The 19,976-nt window shown below is 36.3% G+C and overlaps 1 protein-coding gene across 2 annotated transcripts in view; it reads left to right on the top strand.

The window, feature by feature from the left end:
* nbas (NBAS subunit of NRZ tethering complex) overlaps positions 1 to 19,976 on the top strand; it is a 145,995-nt gene that overhangs the window by 46,613 nt on the left and 79,406 nt on the right. For both annotated transcript variants that reach the window (XM_016536040.1, XM_016536039.1), the window contains exons 30-35: positions 2,323 to 2,552; positions 9,162 to 9,274; positions 12,814 to 12,927; positions 16,277 to 16,390; positions 18,668 to 18,825; positions 19,525 to 19,596. In XM_016536040.1, coding sequence (XP_016391526.1) covers positions 2,323 to 2,552; positions 9,162 to 9,274; positions 12,814 to 12,927; positions 16,277 to 16,390; positions 18,668 to 18,825; positions 19,525 to 19,596 — 801 coding nt within the window. The remainder of the gene's footprint in view (positions 1 to 2,322; positions 2,553 to 9,161; positions 9,275 to 12,813; positions 12,928 to 16,276; positions 16,391 to 18,667; positions 18,826 to 19,524; positions 19,597 to 19,976) is intronic.

The raw sequence follows: 19,976 nt of genomic DNA, 5'->3' as shown, positions 1-19,976 counted from the left end.
ACTGCAGCATTTGTTTTTATTTTATTATTTTTTGTGTGTTTTGTAAAGTTCCTGTGATCTTTTCACTCTACTTTTCTAACCATTTCATTCTGCCTCACAGCTCCAACATTGTCTATCTTCTCATTATCTTCTTTTGTATGTGTGTGTGAAAGAGTCTCAGGCTGCGCATTAGTCTGATGCCGCCGGTGGGCTTTGTCTGTTTGCTCTGTAATTTAGCGGCATTCTCTAACGAGGCTGTGTTTTCATCACTATCGATTTCTTCATCACAATCAAGAGCAGAACAGCCGAACTGAACTTGCCGTCAGGTGTTCATTCTCAACTCTGAGCTGCTCACCCTGTGACCAGAAAGAAAGAAAAAAAAAAACACAATGACAAAAGAGAATTATACTTCAACCTGTACTCTGTTCGAATTGCTCTTACCCAGTTTCTGTCAGTATGGGATCCTGCACTGTATTTTTCTCCAAGCTACTGAAAGACAATCCCAGACGAACAGTAAATTGAAAGTTCTGAGAGGAAAATTAAAGAACTTGATGTAGTTTTACGGAAATTGGCATTCTCACCATTTTCCCTCTGCGTCTGGGTCCATTTGACAGAGTGCTGCAGAGTTGCTTTGAAATCTCTTCAATAGCTAAACAGCTAATGAACTTACACTAACCTCAGCAACCAGCTCTAAACTCTGCCTCACTTCTGTGGGTGTGCATTAGGAATGGCTCATTGGCTCGTAGACCGAGCATGAGTTGATATTTCATTTGTGCGGTGTTGGGAGTTAACCGTGTTATGGTTATAGGTGCAATGTGCACTGCAGATATTGGATTCTCTAATGCAGACAGATTAAAGCACTTGCAGATTATATTTCTAAAGACCATATGAAACTCCCAAGGGCCACGGTTAATGACATTCAGGTTTTGCAGCACACACATGCAGTAAACACACCAGTGGTGGGGGAAGAATTGTTGATTTTTGAGTTCTCTCATCAGCTGTCTTAATATCTGTCCCCAGTAATGGTACTTTGTTTAGCTGATTTGAATTTGATTGTTCCCTTAATGCAAAATGTCTCTCTTAGCCAGATACATGAACTGCAATCCTGTGAAGCATTGTGTAAGATATGAAACTATTGATTTACAGCTTATTGCTAAATTTTCATACATTTTATATTTATACACTACTATTCAAAAGTTTATGGTTGATGAGATTTTTAAATGTTTTTGAAAGAAGTCTCTTCTGCTCACCAAGACTACATTTATTTGATCAAAAATTAGGTAAAACAGTATTATTGTGAAATATTTTTACAATTTAATTTTTTTAAATATATTTTAAAATGTATTTTTTCCCCTGTGATTGTAATTTGCCTTAACTCTTGAGTGTCACATGATCCTTCAAAAATCATTCTAATACGCTGATTTGTTGCTCAAGAAACACTTTCTTCTTATTATAAAAGTTGGTACTTTTTATTTCTGGATACTTTGATGAATAGAAAGTTCAAAAGAACAGCATTTATTTGAAATTGAAACATTTTGTAACATTATACACGTCTGTTTTTCACTTTTGGTCAATTCAATATGCATCCTTGCTAAATAAAAGTATTTTAAAAATGACTTCAAACATTTGAATGATAGTATTAGTAGTTAGAAATTGATTTGGAGTTATATTGTTATAATCACTGTCATTGAACACAACTGTTGGCTTCCTGCAGTAAAATGTCTTTTAATTTTCTCCACTGGGGATTTTGTGCTTATCAATGTAAAATCATGTAAATCATTAAAAAACAATTTACTTGTGTAGAAAAACAATGGTATTTTTACTTCAGGAACCCACCAGTTGTGCCTTATAACAGTGACAAATAACAAACATCATTTAAGTACAACATCTTAACATCACCACACAACAAATAGTGGATATTGGATTTTGTGCAGAGAACAGCAGGAATCAATAGAGAATTAGTTCTATCTATTATTTAATCATGCTTATTCTTTGGATTTTATGATTTTATAATGAGGGAACTTTGGTTCAGTTTGAAGAACACACAAATAGGTCTAACCACAGAAAATGCTGATGTCTTACTCTGCCTAAATGTAGCTGAAGGCAACATTGAAATTACCCAGAACACCACAGCTGTTGCACAGAGATGCTCATGAGATTGTGTTGTCATTGAAGGAGCAGTTTTTGATATTTCTCCTGTAGTGATTCTGTCTCGCCGGCAATTGACTAAAGACTGGTGATTAATTGCCACACCTGAACGTGTTCTTCCCATGGGTCTCCACTACACGCCACTGATCTCTTTCTCTCTCTTTTACTGTCAATCTCTGTCACTCGTTCATGCAGGTGTTTGTGGAGAGTTTGCTATGTTCGGGACGAGAGGAAAACGTCCGTCTGGCGGGTCAGCTGATGCACTGCAGCGCCGGGTCAGAGGACACTCCAGTCAGCATTTCATTCCGTGGTAAAGCTCACGGCCGTGTGTCATATAGCCGCAGCGTGGAGCTGGTTCTGGCTGCTGCCCGTGAATACTTCAACTCTTCAGCCACCCTCAGTGACCCCTGCATGAACCTGGCACGGTATGATGTCCCATGATCTTCTGATGTGTTTAGATAGTGTGTGCCACATAAACTAGCAATAACAGCAGACAATAACGTTCAACTTCTTAATAATTACGATTTTAAAATTCCAGTCCGTCTCAAAATATGAGGTAATAGGAGCATGGGAGACTTCACTAGTTCTCAAACCTCATTCACTTTCACAAATACCGCGCTTGCTACAGATTGTTTTTTTTTTTTGTTTTTTTTGGTGAACAATGACTAAAATTTTGGCATAAATACAAACAGTACTTTTGTTTTGGTGAACTATTCCTTTCATGTTTCTCCTGTAAAGCAGTGCCACTTTTTTATTCATTTTTTGGATATTGTAAGATGTATTTTTGTATCATTAAGAAATAATAATTAATAATAATAATTATTATTATTTTAATGATACAAAATGTATTTTGTAATATCTCAAACTAAATGAATGAAAAAGGCATATTTTTGTATAACTAAAATGTTTTTGATCATAATTATTATTATGATAATTGCAGTTAATTTATTTTAAATATTTTTATTACAAGTATTTTATTAGTAGTAGTAGTAATAATAATAATAATAATAATAACTCATTTTAATTATACTAAATATATCTTGCAATATCTCGAAATAAATTACAAAGTTACATTAATATTTACATTATTAGACATTATTATTTTTAATACTTTATTATTCATTTTTGTGACAGAAAATACACAGAAATAGCAGAGTACAATAGGCCTAGTTACAGTAATACATTTTTAAAAATGCTGATATTGTAGGTTCCTGTGTCAGCAAAATTAATAAATACAACTTTTTTAAATATTATGCAAATTTGTAACTTTTTAGGGAACATCACCAAAATATTGGCATAACCACTGGGATAATGTAAGCGAACATGTGTTCTTATGTCAAGAAATATGCGCTGACAGGGGGCTTGGGGGATCAAATCAAACTCTAGTTCGGACCAAACTATCAAACCATGAGTGAAAATAGCCTGAAACTACCTCTTCAAACTCTGCAGTTGTGTGAGGAGTTTATGAGGAAAGAGGAAGAAACCCTGCAGGAATCAAACGGTCCAACGCCATTCTGGTATCCTGCCTCTGTTATGTGTCCAGCCCTTCACAGTGGCTATTATTGGTGTAATTAGCTGCCATAAGGAGAGATCGACTCCATCAGAGACAGACAGTCGGTTGCTCACTTCCGCCCTGCAGCTCTAGGTTAATGTGTTTCCAGTCTCTCTGTGTGTCTGCCTATTTTTGTTGTGCTGGGCTGGAGCGCTAAGGGTGACAGACTGCGGCCCCTGAGCGGTGGGCCGTGTTGCAAAGTGGGTCAGTAATTAGGCCGTCGTCTGTTCATGGGTTGGAAGCTGGACGGGTCGCCACTCGCCACTCCATATGCATTCACACGCATCACTGTCTTTCTCTCACTCGCACATGCCACCGACAGACAGGAAACTTAGATGGACAGTAATTATGAGTTTAATGTTTAAATGATAGTTTTTTTGCCTCCAATGAGAGAGAAAGACTGTGACAGATTGAAAACAAAATGGTGGGAGAATGTGTCAGTAAAGGATTCTGGGAGAAACTAGGACTGAAAGAGAATGACTGATTTCCTCTTCATTGAAAGAATCAGTAGTGCTGTTTTGGTGTCAGTAGTTCAGAAAGAATTTTAGTGGATCTTGCTAAGGCTATTTAAAGGGAGAGTTCACCCAAAAATTAAAGTTCTGTCATCAAGCTGCTCTCTGATGGACTGTTTACTTTAGCTGCATTCATCGTGAAACTTGCTAATTAGCACATTATTAGGAAAGGCGATTTGCAAAGATTTATTACAAAACATTATACTCACTTCTTCTGTAGATGAGGCTGGATCATGAATGATTCACGCGAACACATTTATGTAGATGGGGGGCGCATTCCCTTCAGAAACAATGTAATCCACTGCGAGTTCAGCGGCTCAGATGTCAGGAGTAAATGACGACTGCTATGTTCATTATTACATCCAACAACAGAACACCTCAATCGCTTAGGAGTCATTCTTGTCTACATCTGCTCCGGCGGTGAAACAATGGCGGACTGATGACAGCTCACTCAGGGTGGGTCTAAGGTAAGACACCAGTCCAGTCTGTGCTGAAACGCTACTGTCAATCAAACTATCGTGGGAGGGGCATCTGAGATCGGCTCGATTTGAGAAAGGGGAAAACATTTAACCAGATTAAAAAAAAAAACACTGGGTGGATTTTTATCATTATAGGGTGGTTGTGTACACACACTGCCAACACACATTTCAGTTCAAACAACTTGTAAAAGTGCATGTAGCATCCTATGACCCCTTTAATCATCATTTACTTGTCGTTTCAAACCCATAAGACTTATGTTCATCCTTGAAGCACAAACGAAAATATTTTTAATGAAAACCTAAGAGATATCTGTCCCTCCATTAAAAGTCCATTCCACCTCTTCCAAAAGTTCATAAAGAGATCATAAAGGAAATCCATATGAATCAAGTGGTTTAATCCACTTGATTTAATCCAGGATAGATTAAATAGATTTATGTCTAATAGATTTTAATCTAGACTTTTATTTATATACTGTGCAAACACTGATCAATGCACATATAAAGAGTCAATCAAATATGGTAAACGGAAGCGCAACCATACATGCTTGACTGGCAAGAACAAACCTCATTGGGTCTCTACGTCAAGCAAGCATGCATGAGCTTCAGTTTACCATATTTGATGTGCTGTAGTTGTGTGTTATTACTTCTAAAAGTGATCATACAAAGGATTTTTGCCTTGTGGGTGAGAAAACGAGCGATTAAAAGCAGTCTAATTTAAACTATTGATCTCCATAGAAATAATAGCCTATAAGCAGAGTGCATGTTTCCTCCACAGACCACTACTGAATGTTTTTGTTGTTGGTCATTGTTTTTGTTGTAGAAAGCAAAAACGCTTATGTAGCCCTACAAGACAACCCCTTCTAGCAATGCCTTAGCAACCACCCAGAGCACCAGGCAACCATGTAACAGTGCCTATTAATGATACCATTGAAGAAAGTATCCAAGCTCTATCTAGAATATTATAGAGACTTATAGGACCAACTACCTAGCAACCACCCATTACACCTTGTAATCACCTTGCAATGTCCTATCACCCACTTTAGCACAACGGTGTTGATTTTTGCACAGCACTTTCTTAAAATGTTTTATTGTGATGTATTGACTGTGTTGAGTTAGACCATGAACTTTTAAATACATCCAACTTTGTAAAGAGGTTAAGAACAGAAACATCTGTTGTGGATTTTCAAACTAGGTTAAAATGCAAAGTAAATTTCGAAAAACCGACAGAATGCTAAAGATGCCCTAGAACTCTCTTCTTTTCCTGTCTAACTGCCCCTTTCTCCCTCTTCTTTCGAACACTGAAATAAATCATACATGTGTGAGTGTAAATGAGATGTGGGGTTTTAACTAGATGTATTATTTTAAAATACAATTTTCACATTTTCTGCGTTTGCCACAAATACTACTTTAAAACTAGGTGGCCTTGAAAACAGACATCCCTTGTGTAATCCTGAGAGAGCGACTGCTTAAGTCGTCACTAACATACGGACACTTCCTGCTAAACAAAACCAATAAAAACACTTGTAATTATTAGCTTACTGAGGCTAATCAGAGGCCTTCATTACAAAGACTGTTTTAGCCCCAGGAAGCAGAGGGTTGTGCAGTGGGTGTTTAGTGCGGTTGTTTCATGTTGAATGGGTTTTACAGGGATTTTGAAGATAGCTGGTGCTTTCACGTACATTTTAATAGTAACACAGTTGTCTTGGAAACCGCTTGAAACCATTTGGGCTGCTCTGACACGCTGAGCAGAGTGTTTTTAAAGTGTTCAGTGGAAAGAAAGTGGAGCGATGTAGTAAAAGAACATGAGAGTTTTCATCGGTCTGTACTTCAGAAATCTGGTGGGATTGTGATGTGGTGAATTGATGATGATGATGATGGTGGTGGCTTTCCTGGTTCCTCAAGCCTTTGGTTGACTGCTGATTCTAATGATGATCAGGACCGTCATACTATCTAACCAACCACTGACTACAGCAAACAAACACATTTGGTGTAACGTCTGCTTTAGATTCCTTTTTGTTCTTGCATAAAAATCACTTGGCACATGTAACTTGCATTATAGTACTTTTTTCCTTTGCCGTATGTCTGAAGTGGCCCCAAAACCTATTTACACAATTTAAATTACACAAAAAATGTGTGAGATTGCACATTGCATTATATAACAAATGATCAAATCAATGGCATTTATTTAAAACATTTTGAAAATTTGCAGCAAATTATGTCACAAATTGGAGTTTGTTAACAGGGTTCCCACACATCCTGGAAAACCTGGAAAATTGATGACTAATTTTCCAGTCTTGGAAAGTATGTGGGAAATGAGAGAAAATGTAAAATGTCCTGGAAAATGGCTACAGAGAGTTCAGCCTGTAATAGAGCAAAAAACATCTTGTTCATGTACTCATATTTTCATTCTATCTTATCTCTTGCTTTAAAAAATAAAATAAATATTAACAAATCGGAATCGGCCCATTTGCTTGTAAAAAAATTGGAATCGGCCTTCAAAAATCAAGATTGGTACATCGCTACTGTGTTTCCCAACCTTCTATCCAGTGGTCAACATTAAGAGAAGTATTTCAGTAATTCAGTAACTTGTTAACTAATAATTTTGATTATTGACAATAGTAGGCTATTAGTACTTCTGTACCAAGTCGATATTGACATTTAAAAAACGTAACCATACTGGCATTTCTGCAGCACTGGTTGCACCAAGTACAGACTCAATTCAGTAGTCGCTGATAGGCGGCTGCTTTCAAACACTTCAGTGCATATTTATATCGCTTTCTGTGAACAGCAAGATATACTGTACTGTAAAAATTGAGATAAAGTATTTGTATACATTAGGGTTGTCAGATGTTAGTGGTTGGGCTGCACCATTTGGGGAAAAATAAATCAATAATAGTAATAATAATAATAATAATAATAAATGATTAAATAAAACATTAAAATATGTAATTGTATACATTTGAATTTTACTTATGCAATTCATATTTCACTCAAAAAAAAAAAAAAAAAAAATTATTTAAGGCAAAATGTTTTTTTTGTTTTGTTTTTTTTAACAGTACAAATGTGTAATACCAATATTTATAGTTGTTCTAATTTCTTAATTTTCAAATGTTAAACCACCAAGCTTTTATTTTGACAGAAAACTGCTGGCAGACCTTTAAAGTTTCTCTCTTTTTTTTTTATTTATTTATTTTTTAACAACAGCAGGTATTATAAGAACTGCTCATTACAATTTAGAGAACGTCATGAACCTCACCTAAGGAGAACTGATTTCAGACATCCACTAAAATTGCCCTGAGTCTAATATACTTAAAAGTCATTGCAAAAAAAAAAAGAGAGAAGTGAAGTTTTTTTCATTAAAAGATCATTATTCAGTGCCATTAGGTTTGATATTTTGTATTTGCGTATGACATTAAGTGTGGCTTCGGTCTCCAAATATTTCTTTGAGGCCAACTTGTTTCCTATCAGCCTTTGCCTGCATGTGTTGCATGTTAATTTTACCCAGGGGGAAGGCTGTTTGATTAATAAGTATGCAGTCATTTATCAGACACTTTCAAATCTTTTTATGTTACACTTATTACATGCACAGTACACGTTAGGTGCCTTACTCAAGGTCACTGTTGATAGTTTTAAACTTCAACCTTGTGGTTTCTCACCCCAGATCACTAAACCACACCACTGTGATTAATATGTTGTGTACTGTATTCGTAGAAAACTGCTGTGTAAGCGCCTTAAACAGTTTGAAGAATATATATATTTTTTATATTGGCCTGTAGTTGTATGATCCACAGTAAATCTTATGCAAAGCGGAGCTGGAAACAGTCTTCTAGGTCTTCTGGATTGCGGTGTCACTGAAAATAACTACCATGTAAAACTCACAGATTGTAGAGGAAACTACTCGAAAAATGCTGCTGCATTTTGGTGTTGTTGTTGTTTTTTCTTCAAGCTCTTAAATTGAATTATTATTTCTGCTCCGCTTTCTCTGTTGCTACTGGCTTGGCTCAAAAGTGCACCGCTAGCTTCCCTAGGTCCAGCTGTCTCAGCCAAACTATATTGGAAAATGACAGCAGAGCTGGCCCGGGATCTGTGCTTTTATTTGTTCTTTGGTCTGTCCCCGTTGTCCTATGAAGCACATTTATAGCAGCACAGATGTGGAGCAGATGCAGGCCTCTGCAAGGCTCTGATAACGGTATGAAAGCGACGTGATGTCAGAGTCTCAGTCTGTAATTAAGAAATAAGAAGAATCAAAACTCATTTGAAGGAATGGCTTCTGGTTTTTCTGTTTTCTCTTTAAAGGAACAGTTCAATCAAAAAAAGAAAATTCTGCCATCATGTACTCATCCTCATGTCGTTCCAGACCAATATGAGTTCGTTCTTCCGTGGAACACAAAAGGAGTTTTTTATTTTCAGAAAAGTGAAGTAGTTTTGGGTGAACTGTCCCTTAAATATCATATTTTGAATATTCTGTGTAATAATTGGTGTGTCCATTAGGTCGTGTCTGCTGTTGATCACGGATTGTCCTTCTCTTGTCCAAGAGGAATTGGATCTCATCAGCGCCCTCTCTCGACTGGAGCAGTTTGGCGTGAAGGTTCTTCCCTTACAAGGTAATGCAGCACTAAGCTATTACTACAGTTCGAAAATATGTTCTCCTTCCATTTCCTTCAGGAGATTGGTGCTCAAGCTGACTAAATCGACTAGATCAAATTGACCATTGGAAAATAAGCCCCTGATGCGCCTGTTTGTGTTTATGGCTCGGTTCGTGTTTGCATTTCCTGTTTGGTTTGAAGAAACATTCTCATAAAAACAGACTAAAGTAAAATGTCAAAAATGTCCAAATGTATCAAAAATATCTATTTTTCAGACTAGTGATGATATTTAAAATGCACAAATGTTCAAACGGTTGGAGTCTCAGTACATCTCAGTACATTTTTTTTTTTTTCAGCAAGGATGCATTAAACTGATCAAAAGTGACAGAAAGTTTATATTTCATATAAATGCTGTTCTCTTTCTATTCATGCAAGAATCCTGAAAAAGAATGGTCGTAGTTTCCACAAAAAAAAAATATTAAACAGCACAACTGTTTTAACACTGATAAGTCGAAATGTTTCACCAAATCGGTATATTAAAATTATTTCTGAAGGATCATGTGACAACTGAAGACAGCAGTAAATTACATTTTAAAATGTATTAAAATAGAGAACCGATATTTGAAATTTGTATAACATTTCACTGTTACTGTTCATACTGTATTTTTGATCAAATAAATGCAGCCTTGGTGAGCAGAAGACATTAAAAAATCTTAAATATCCCCAACTAATTTAGTTGTTGTGGATTTCCTCTGAAATGGCTCAAAATAGTCACTTTCCCCATCATTTGACCAAACAGCCATTGTTGTTGCAATTAGTAACACAGTAAAAAAAAAAAAAAATGCACATCTATTAAATGCACATTTTTTCCACAGTTTTTATTTGGGTGAACATTAGGGAGAATGATATTTAATAATTTTTTTATGCTCCAATACAACAGTAAAAAGCAATTAACAGAAATATGCATGTATTTTATTTTTTTTACAAAAACAGCCTTATGTGTGAATGCCACTTGGGTCAACCTTTTTGAGCATTATCACATACAGATTTTGAAAAAGTGACCTCACCTTTTTTTGTTTAGTTTTTTTCCCCTTCCACAGCAAGAGGAAGTGAAGTGATTCTCCCTGGTTCATGCTGTGAAAATTGAAGAGTGTATTAATGATTTGTTACAGTAATAAGGGGCTTTACACATCACAACTTTTTGTAGTACATTGTTGGTCTATATACACATAAGATGAACATATCTAGCCGTTGTACCATGACTTGCAGTTTTTCCCCCTCAGAGTCATACATTTCAAGTTAAAAGCAGTTCTGTTGTGCTCAGCCTAGCTGTTTTAACACACGAACGTGTCCTGTGTGGACGCCCCTCAATTAAGACTTGCATTTTTATGGTATTACTGACACACTCATTTGTCCTCAAGAGCTTTTCTCACTCATTTCCATTTTCAGATTTCTGCTAGATACTTTATTGAGGTTACAAAAGAGATATCCGGAAAAAACAATGTTGATGTTCAATCTGGAGATTTAAAGCAGCCAGTCATCTATTGTTAATCTGTTGTTGTCAGTGAAGCACATTTGTGAGGAGACTAAATCAAGATATCATTAATAATACAACACAAGTGAAAAGTGAAGTAAAAGTACACATATTTCTAGAAAAAAAAGTGGAAGGCCTCTTTAGCCCCATGTATGTTTTTCCCAGTGTCCTTTTGAAGAAGTGAAGAAACTGTTTTATGTAGTCAAGGCAAGATCAGGAGCAACTCAACTCTCCTTCCTGAACTTAAGAAGGAAGTCTGAATACATCAAGTTGAAACTCTCCTTGAGCTCATTTGCCCCTCATGACCCGAGTGATCCCTCAGCTGTCCATGCGCTCTGGTCTTTTTCCTAGCAGGCAAAGTTATACATTCAACTGTCAGCCAACGAGGAGCTGTAGCCTGCCTCAAAGCTCGACTTACTGCTTAATTTATCTGCTTATTTTGCAGATTTGCTTATTTAAATCTGCACTTTTCAACTTTACAAGTAAAAGTGTGAGCGATAAAGAAGCAAAAGCTAAACTGTAATCAACGAGGCTCACGTTCAAGTAAACACAAACCTCTTAATGCCGCACACACAGATGCGCGGCTGTTTTTGGAAGCAGGTTAATGGCTTTGGCAGGTGCTGCTGATGGCTGGCTGGTCTGTGTGCGGTTCAGGTGCTGCCCCCGCGGTGTCTCCTCAGAAGATGGAGCTGTCTGCCCCCCCCGCAGGCCTGTAACTCGCAGCCCGCTCTGCCCCCTGCCTGCTTCAGACCAGCGTGACCTCCAGCACAGACCACTTCCAGCTCAATATTTTAAACTGTGCTCAGTCAGACAGCTGAAACATGCTTTGTGTCCATCCAATTACCACACATCACAAGTACTTGCCTGTTATGACAGGAAGTGAGGAGAATGCATGCAGTGAATTTGGCGTTGAAGCTGTGCCACTTTTAACTATGATGTGTGCTATCAACTGAAATTAAACAAAAGCATCTATAACATGAATTCTCGAAAAAAAAGGTCCAGCAACAGAACTTGCCCCACATTAAGGATTAATTTCAAATAAAATTATGAAGAAAAATGAGAGAAAAAAAGAATACTGATGTATTATAGCCATTCCCAAGATTTTTATTTTTTGTATGTTATCCACATTTTCATAAATCTTTTAGGAAAAATATTTGATTTAATATTTAAAAGAATATTTGAATAGATTAAATAGAATATTTTAATTATAATTATATTTTAATATGCATTGTAATATTTTAATTACTTTTTAATTTTGCAAGCAGTTTTTTAACATTTTGTGATTATAATATTATTTGTAATAATATTCCCTACATTTGTAGGCAGAGTTTAGGATCAGTATTATTTCAGCCATGGCCACCCCACAACTTACACCAAAGTGTTTAATGCACTTTCCCCCACAAATATCATTTTGTGGAAAAAAGTGTAATTCAATAATTCATGGCTGATCTTTAAAACATTTATGTGCTTTACATTGACATGAAAAAAAATATGAACCCGAAAACAGCATATAATTTTGTCATGGGTGTCTGTCACATATTATATGTATTTTCAAACTGACCGCAGACTTTTGAATGGTAGTGTACTGTATATATCCCAATATTTATGTACTTAAAAAATAATAACTTTTTTATGGATATCTGTCACAGGCAGTTGTATATGTCTGTCTAAATATATGGCAATGTGAAAAAAAAGAAAGTTGTTTGCCAGATATTCTATAGAGGTTACAAAAGACATTAGCTCAATGGAGAGACATCTAGTAAAATCTAAAAAATCTTAATGGTAAATCTTATGATCTAAAGCAAAGAATCTTGAAGTGTCAATGTGGTTTTGTGTAAATAAATGGTCATGTGACAAATTCTGCACAAATTTCCAAATTAGCGGGAAGCACAGCTTGTGTGAAACAGTGATTGTATGCTTCAGATTTTGGTTATTCTAGACTGTACATACTGCATTTCTGCTAGGTCTTAACTTTTGCCCTTTGTTTTGTTCTTTTCTCTCATTTCCTCTTTTCTCTCTGCAGTGCGTCTGCGGACTGATCGTCTATCATTGATAAAGCAGTGCATCTCTCAGTGCCCTACTGCGTACAGACAGTCCACTCTCCTCCTCAGCCTGGCCAGACTGCTGCGCGTTGCAGGTAAAACCGAATGAAAACTTCCCTCAGCATCAGGCTAACGGTCCTTTTATGTATGTCCGTTGCAGAAAAACGCTTAAACTGAAGTATTTCCAGCTACGAAGATTCATCAGCACTGTCACAGACAGCCTGCCACAGAAGTTACAATAAAAAATACCCACATCAGTTCTTGGCATCGCTTCAGCCAGGGCTTTGTTTTAGTCGTTAGTCAATGCAGTCCTCGAAAGTTATAAATATTTTCATGCCATTCCAAAATGACAAGACCGTCGTAGCTGAAAGCAGCGCAGTACAGCGCCTATTTCTTGTAGATTAAACAGTGCTAATTTGTAAGCTTTCCAGTGTGCGTTTAATCTGTATTTGCCGAGTCAGGAGTGTCGTGTTTACTGGTGAATAAATAGATGAATGCGCATGAGTGAGCAATTGAATGAATAAGTAGACATTTCATTGAAGTATGCTTTGCTCAGGGGTTACAGATTAATATTGCATCGGACAGCCCGAAAAGATGTGCATCAGAGATGTGACCTCATGAATCAACAATCAGTTAGTTCCATGAATCTGCATGATGTCAGTAAAGTGAAGGGGTTGTATAACGATTGGTCTTTAGCTTTCTCTCTCTCTTTCTTTCTTTCTGAAGTAAATCCATTGTGCATTTTTGTAAGGGTGCATGTGTGGATCGAAAATATCCAATTTATATTTATACATAGCCTCATGACAACACATGCTGTGTTGTCGGCTGCAGATAATTGGTCTGCACTGTTTGGTCCCACATTTGGAATGTTTGGATTTCTGTGTTTCTCAAATGCAGGAAATGGCAGTGTGTAATCAAAGACAGTGGGGTAATTTTGTGGTCGTACCAATATGATCTCTAAAAAAATTGAGTCACAGTGAGAAAATAAATGGGCACAAAATGCAACCCTGGTGTAAATTAGGCACTTTTCACGAATAGGGTACAAAATAGGTCCTGGAGATTTGCAAATCTATTTTATTTAATTTTTTACTTTTTACTTTACTTTTACTTTTTTATTTTTTTAAACAAAATGGTCATTGAAAGGACGTGGTTAACCTTCAAAAATATTGACCGTCAACCTTAGTTCATATAATATTTAGTTAGATGTTTTTGTAGTTTTTTTCCTATTTATTTTAAATGAGGTATGCAATTTTTCCAACCTTGTTTACACAATTTGGGACATTTTGTTTCCCTAGCAGTAAACATATTGGGTAGACAGAATAAGTAACACATTTGAAAATTTTAAGTGCATTCATATTTCACATTGTTTAATATATATATCCTAATACAATTTAACACACACACACACATACATTTTTTAGATGTTTACACTAACAGAATATAATATGTATATTTTTCAAAAGTTTCAGTAAACTTTTTTTTTTTTTAATAGAGAAATTAATACTTTTATTTAGCAGGGACATTGAATGACAATATTACTGTGTTTTTGGTCAAATGAATGCAGCCTGGGTAAGCATAAGAAACTTCTTTCAAAAACATTAAAGCAATCTTGTCAACTCTAGATTGACAAGACTATCAAATCACCAAATCACAACATTGTTGTAAAGTTCAATTGTTGAATATCTCAGAAGTGATATACAGACCAAAATTAGCATTTTAATAGGCGATAGATATATTTGATATGTTTAATTCTAACTTTTTTCATGATAGCTTTTTTATGTTATGATAGCTTTTTATGTAGAATTATCTAACATATCTAGTTAATTCTCACATCAAAAAACATGGAGTTGGTGCCTCTGAAAAAGTCAAGGGACACCAGAGTGCTCTCCATTTGTGGAAGTAGAATTTGACGTTCTTTCAAATCTCTTTCGGCCACTTATTTTGTGAGCCAGCATGGATGTCAGTCGTCTTCTCATAAGTGAAGCGATCGGTTCTTGTGTTGGTTGCAGGGGTAATTGAGGTGATTCCAGAGCTCTGACTCTCTTCTCTTCTGTGGATGTCAGCCAGATCAGTATGCAGGACATCAGAAGCTCTTCTTGTCGTATATAGTGGAATTGATTAGCTCTCTATGAAGTGACTGGGTGTTTGCCGTGTTTGTGTTTGATGTATTCACCTTGGCTTACCCTCGACTAATGGCCGTAGGGCTGTTTTGTTTGTGCGTGTGTGTCAGCGCACCTGTGCCTGTATCTGCACTGGCATAAGTTAAAGGTGAAATGAGGAGAAACGGAAAGCTATGAATACTCCTGATATATCAAGACTTCCATGTCACACATAAATCAGTTTGGAATAAGGCCACTTCCCATAGTATCGACCCTTTTGATTTTACTGGTGAATAATCATATCCATGGGATCGCAGGCGTTCGTGCACATGTGCAAGCTCACTCTCCTGCCTCCTCTCGTATTACTGCCTGTCTGGCCTTTGATGCTCGACACACACTTTAATGAAAAAGACAACCCCTATCACTGTTTTCATCAGGCTTCGTGGTCTTTTTTATTTTCTTATTTTGGACTGAGATCAAAGCTGTGTAAGAGAGCATTCTCTAAGATGTGATTGTGATATTTGTACATCGAAGCAGCCATCCAGGAATTTATCAGAAAAGCATCTGAAAGGAAATGAATTTACTTTTGAGTAGTAAAGCGATGTTTTATGGCATATTTGTTCATATATGATAGTGATCAGATCCTGACAGAACGTTGAGGAGTTTAAGAGTGAACTTTGAAATGAGTGACAATTTCTTTAAATTCATCTGAACTGAAATGTAATGTGCTGCTGATGATAATAATAGATGGGTTTAAAGGAATAGTTTGTCCCAAAATTGAAAATTGGCTGAAAATCTGCTCACCCTCTGTCCATCCAAGATGTAGATGAGTTTGTTTGTTCATCAGAACAGATTTGGAGAAATTGAGCATTACATCACTTGCTCACCAATAGATCCACTGCAGTGAATGGGTGCCGTCAGAAAGAGAGTCCAAACAGCCGATTAAAACATCCACTCCAGTGCATCAGTTAATGTCTTGTGAAGTGAAAAGCTGTGTGTTTGTAATGAACAAATTAAATCAAGACGTTTAACATCAAACTGTTGTATACGAGTCCATATAATATCCAAAATATTGCTTTCTCGAGTGAAAAAGTTGTCTTGTCTGAATCAGGAAGGAAATATTTAAAGTTTAGAGTTAAAATGCCTTAATGATGGATATGTTTCTCAGCAAGTGATGTAATGCTGAATTTCTCCAAATCTGTACCAATGGAGAAGCAAACTCATTTATCTTGAATGAGAGTGAGTCAGTTTTCAGCAAAGTTTCATTTTTGGGTGAACTATTCCTTTAAATGTTCCAGAATTTGTCATGTCTCATAGTTGTGTGATTGTTTTGGTGTTGGTCTAGGTGATGATGAGGCCAAGAGGAAGGGTCAGGTGCTCACGCTGCTGGCAGAACAGGCTCTCCGCTGTCAGGACTTTAAGGCATCTTACATCCACTGCCAGGATCTGATGGCTGCTGGTAAGCTGGGACAGCTTGACTTTAAATCTCACTTCACTTTCTACTTTGTTTTAATCCAAATCAGAAATGCACTGCAGATTTTCAGGGATCAGACTTTTGTATTCTTGAAAATCTTGAATCTTAACTGTTTTAAGTGAAAGATCCCCTGATTACAGTAATTGTATTTATTTTATTTTTTATTTTTTGCTGTTGCATTTTTTAAAACATATTCAACCTACCTCACCTCCTCTTTGCCATAGTTCTTGCATAGTAACAGACAGTAATATATTTCTGGCCATGTTGCATTTATTATTGATAGGACATTTGAAGCAATGACAGGAAGTGATTGGAGAGGAGAGAGAGCAATAAGATCAGGAAAAGGACCACAAATAATCGCACACAAAACCATTCATGATCAGTATAATTCTTCTATTATTTATTATTCTATAATTTACACAGAAACGTAATATACATTTCTGTGTAAATTATGATATTTGCTGTAAAAAAATGTAGCTTAACACATTTAGAAACTACAACAAGATTTGTCCATTTTAAAATATAATAATTAAATATACACCACCATTCAAAAGTTTGGATTCAGTAAGATTTTTTTAAAAGAAATTCTACTTGTATTTAGCAAGTTCATTAATCAAAATACTTCTTTCTTGTGCACCAAATCAGCATATTTTAGAATGATTTCTGAAGAATGATTTGACAATGGCAGTACACATGGCTCATCACAGTAATAAATTACATTTTAAAATATTTTAGAATAGAATGCAATTATTTTAAATTACAATTATATTTCCCAATATTACTGTTCTTACTGAACTTTTAATCACATAAATGCAGCCTTGATAAGCATAGTCTTCTTTCAAAATTAAAAAAAAAAAAAACTTACCACCCCAAACTTTTGAATGGTACTGTGTGCAAACAATAATATAACAAATGCAAATGAAGAAGATTCAACAAATAACTTTAATGAGTGTTTATCTTGTAATAAAACCAGAGGGTTAAAACCATCATCAAAAGAGTCTGCAGGGTTCCCACAGTATTTTTAAGTGTGATCAGCAGACTTAGAAAAGCCATTTCATTTGCTAGTTTGGCTAGAAGTTGCTCTTTGTGAGTGCAATCTCTTTAAAATGATTTAAATCATTATCCACAAACCATTAAGAAGACATTGAAATTAATTATTCAAAGGTATATCATCCCTACAGCATCAGAATCTGCTTGCAGACTTCTGGTGTTTTCCTAAGTGAAGTTTGAATAACAAAATGTTTTGAATGTGATCAGCAGGGCCATCTTTATAATTCCAGTCAGATGCCTCTCTAGTCTGAGCTCAAAGGGGTTTTATGTGTGTGCGCTTGTGTAGTGCTGTTCACTCAATGCGCCATCAGATATTGGAAAGAGACTGGTGTTGTGTGCATGTGTGTGTATATGCTTCAGGCTGGGGTAGATTAATGCAGGCTTGAGAACAGAAGATGTGCAAATCTCTGATTGCTATCGGCAGCAGTCTCACAGCCTCGCTAACATCAGTGTGGAAAATGGGTTAGCCTCTCTCCTGCTTCACTGTGTAATTATTCAGTCACTCATGGAGAATAAGGAAGAGAGGGAGAGTGCTAGAGATTAGAAAGATTTACTGAATACATGAGGCAATAAGAGCCACGGATGGAAAAACAAGAATAAAACTGCAACAGATTCTTGAAACTATGCTAGCTGAAACCGCAGCGCTACAATGGCTGGTGCTGAAGCAAGGGATTGTGGGGTTTGCTGTTTTTGTTGTTGCTGGGCAGATCTATCTGTCTGTCTGTCTGTCTGTCATTCTTTCGTTCTACATTCTGTAGTTCTATCTATCTCTCTGTCAGTCTTTCTATCATTCCTTGTTCTTTCGATTGTTCTATTGTTGTCATTCTATCTATCATTCTATCTATTGTTCTCTCATTCATTATAGACTGTTATTCATTTAAACTTTTAATCTAGGTTTTGTCAAGCCAGCATTGATTGATAGACTTTTGTTTTCTAGTTGAAAATTATTTGTATAGCAGCTTCTTTCTTCCATTTTCATTCTTCTTCCTTAAAATCAAATTCAAATTGCAATTAAATATTCATGAATTGAATTGAAATTTAAAAGCACTCGGGCCCTGGAAAACATTGGTTGCTAAGTACTCTCTTTGACAGTTTTTACATTTTGACACATAAGAAATGCCTGACCTCCTCCTTCAAAGTCAGTTTGAAATCTCATGTCTCCTGTATATGACTGCTTTCTATAATTTTTTCTTTCTCTTTTTCTTACTCTAGGCTATAGTGATGGTTGGGATGTGTGCGCTCAGCTGGGTCAGGGTGAGGCGTACTCCCAGCTTTCTGCCCGTCAGAAGCTGATGGCGTTCGCACTCACACACTGTCCTCCCAGCAGCATCCAGAATCTGTTAGCGGCTTCCAGTTCCCTTCAAACGCAGGTGCCTTTTTGTCCACTTAGATATATTGTCCCTCTAACTATTTTATATATGTGTAGTGAGAGATGCTTGCTAGTGTCCATGTAGTGTTTTACATGTAGGCCTACATGTAATATTTCCAGTTATTATTAACCAGTAATTGATACTTCAAGTTAAAAGCTAACTCCTGATCTCCACTGCAGTCATAGTTTAAAACCCCAGGATGCCTCATATATTTATAGCTGGAATGCTTTGAATAGTTTTTCTATAGAAACTTTTGCCAAGTTTCCTGCTCCTTTCTTCTCTAGTTTCTGTGTATAGTCATATGTTGTGTTGGACACAGTATGCATAGACAGACTTAAAACGGAGCTTTTAAGTTTTAGAAATCGCCTCCCAACACACACGCTATTACCCCCTAAGCCCTCCTACCAGCTCAAGTCGCCTCTATCTCCCTCTGTATTGACTGCTTTGGTGTCAGGCTGCTTTCAGGACAGACCTAAAGTAGATTTACGTATACCAAGATAGTTTCCACATTGAAACACTCAAAAGAAAATCTATTGAGGGATGGAATAGTAATTTAAATAAGTTTTACTGCCATGCCAAGTATAAATACTGCCAGAACGATTAAACATTTAAGAGTAAAGAGAATTGAAGAGAGAAAATGTATTGTGCTGAAGGGCAGGAATGAAAAAGTCAATGCTTCGCTCTCCTCTCCTGTCTTAGGTTCTGTACCAGGCTGTAAACTACAAGATTGATCCCTCTCAAGCCCAGAGAACAGGCAGCGAGCTGTCCGAGGTAAAGAACAGCGCTTCTGTATACATCATGTCAGAGATCTTTATTTAGGAGTGACACTTTGAAGAGCAAATATTTTTTGCCAATAAATATTTATTTGAATATTGTGTATGACTTCTTTACAACAGTTTTGTGTTACTTTTCCTTAAAAGCTTGTTTGTGCATAGTCAGTGCCTTGGTGTGTCCATGGAATTTTGCTTTTCAACATTAACATTTTGGGTTAAAATTTAAATGAAAAAAAAAGTATAATACATGAATACATTTATTTTGACCAATTTAAACACCTTTTCCCATTATCCCTTTACTGGTTAATTTTAATGGTCCTTTTAATGGTTTAATGGTGTGACTAATGTGTATATATATATATATATATATATATTATA

The sequence above is a fragment of the Sinocyclocheilus rhinocerous genome, unplaced genomic scaffold, assembly GCF_001515625.1.
Source record: "Sinocyclocheilus rhinocerous isolate Xijiao unplaced genomic scaffold, SAMN03320098_v1.1 scaffold605, whole genome shotgun sequence".
NCBI classification, from domain to species: domain Eukaryota; kingdom Metazoa; phylum Chordata; class Actinopteri; order Cypriniformes; family Cyprinidae; genus Sinocyclocheilus; species Sinocyclocheilus rhinocerous.
The sequence above is the reverse complement of the archived record's forward strand: the minus strand, read 5'-3'. Positions and strand labels throughout refer to the sequence as shown.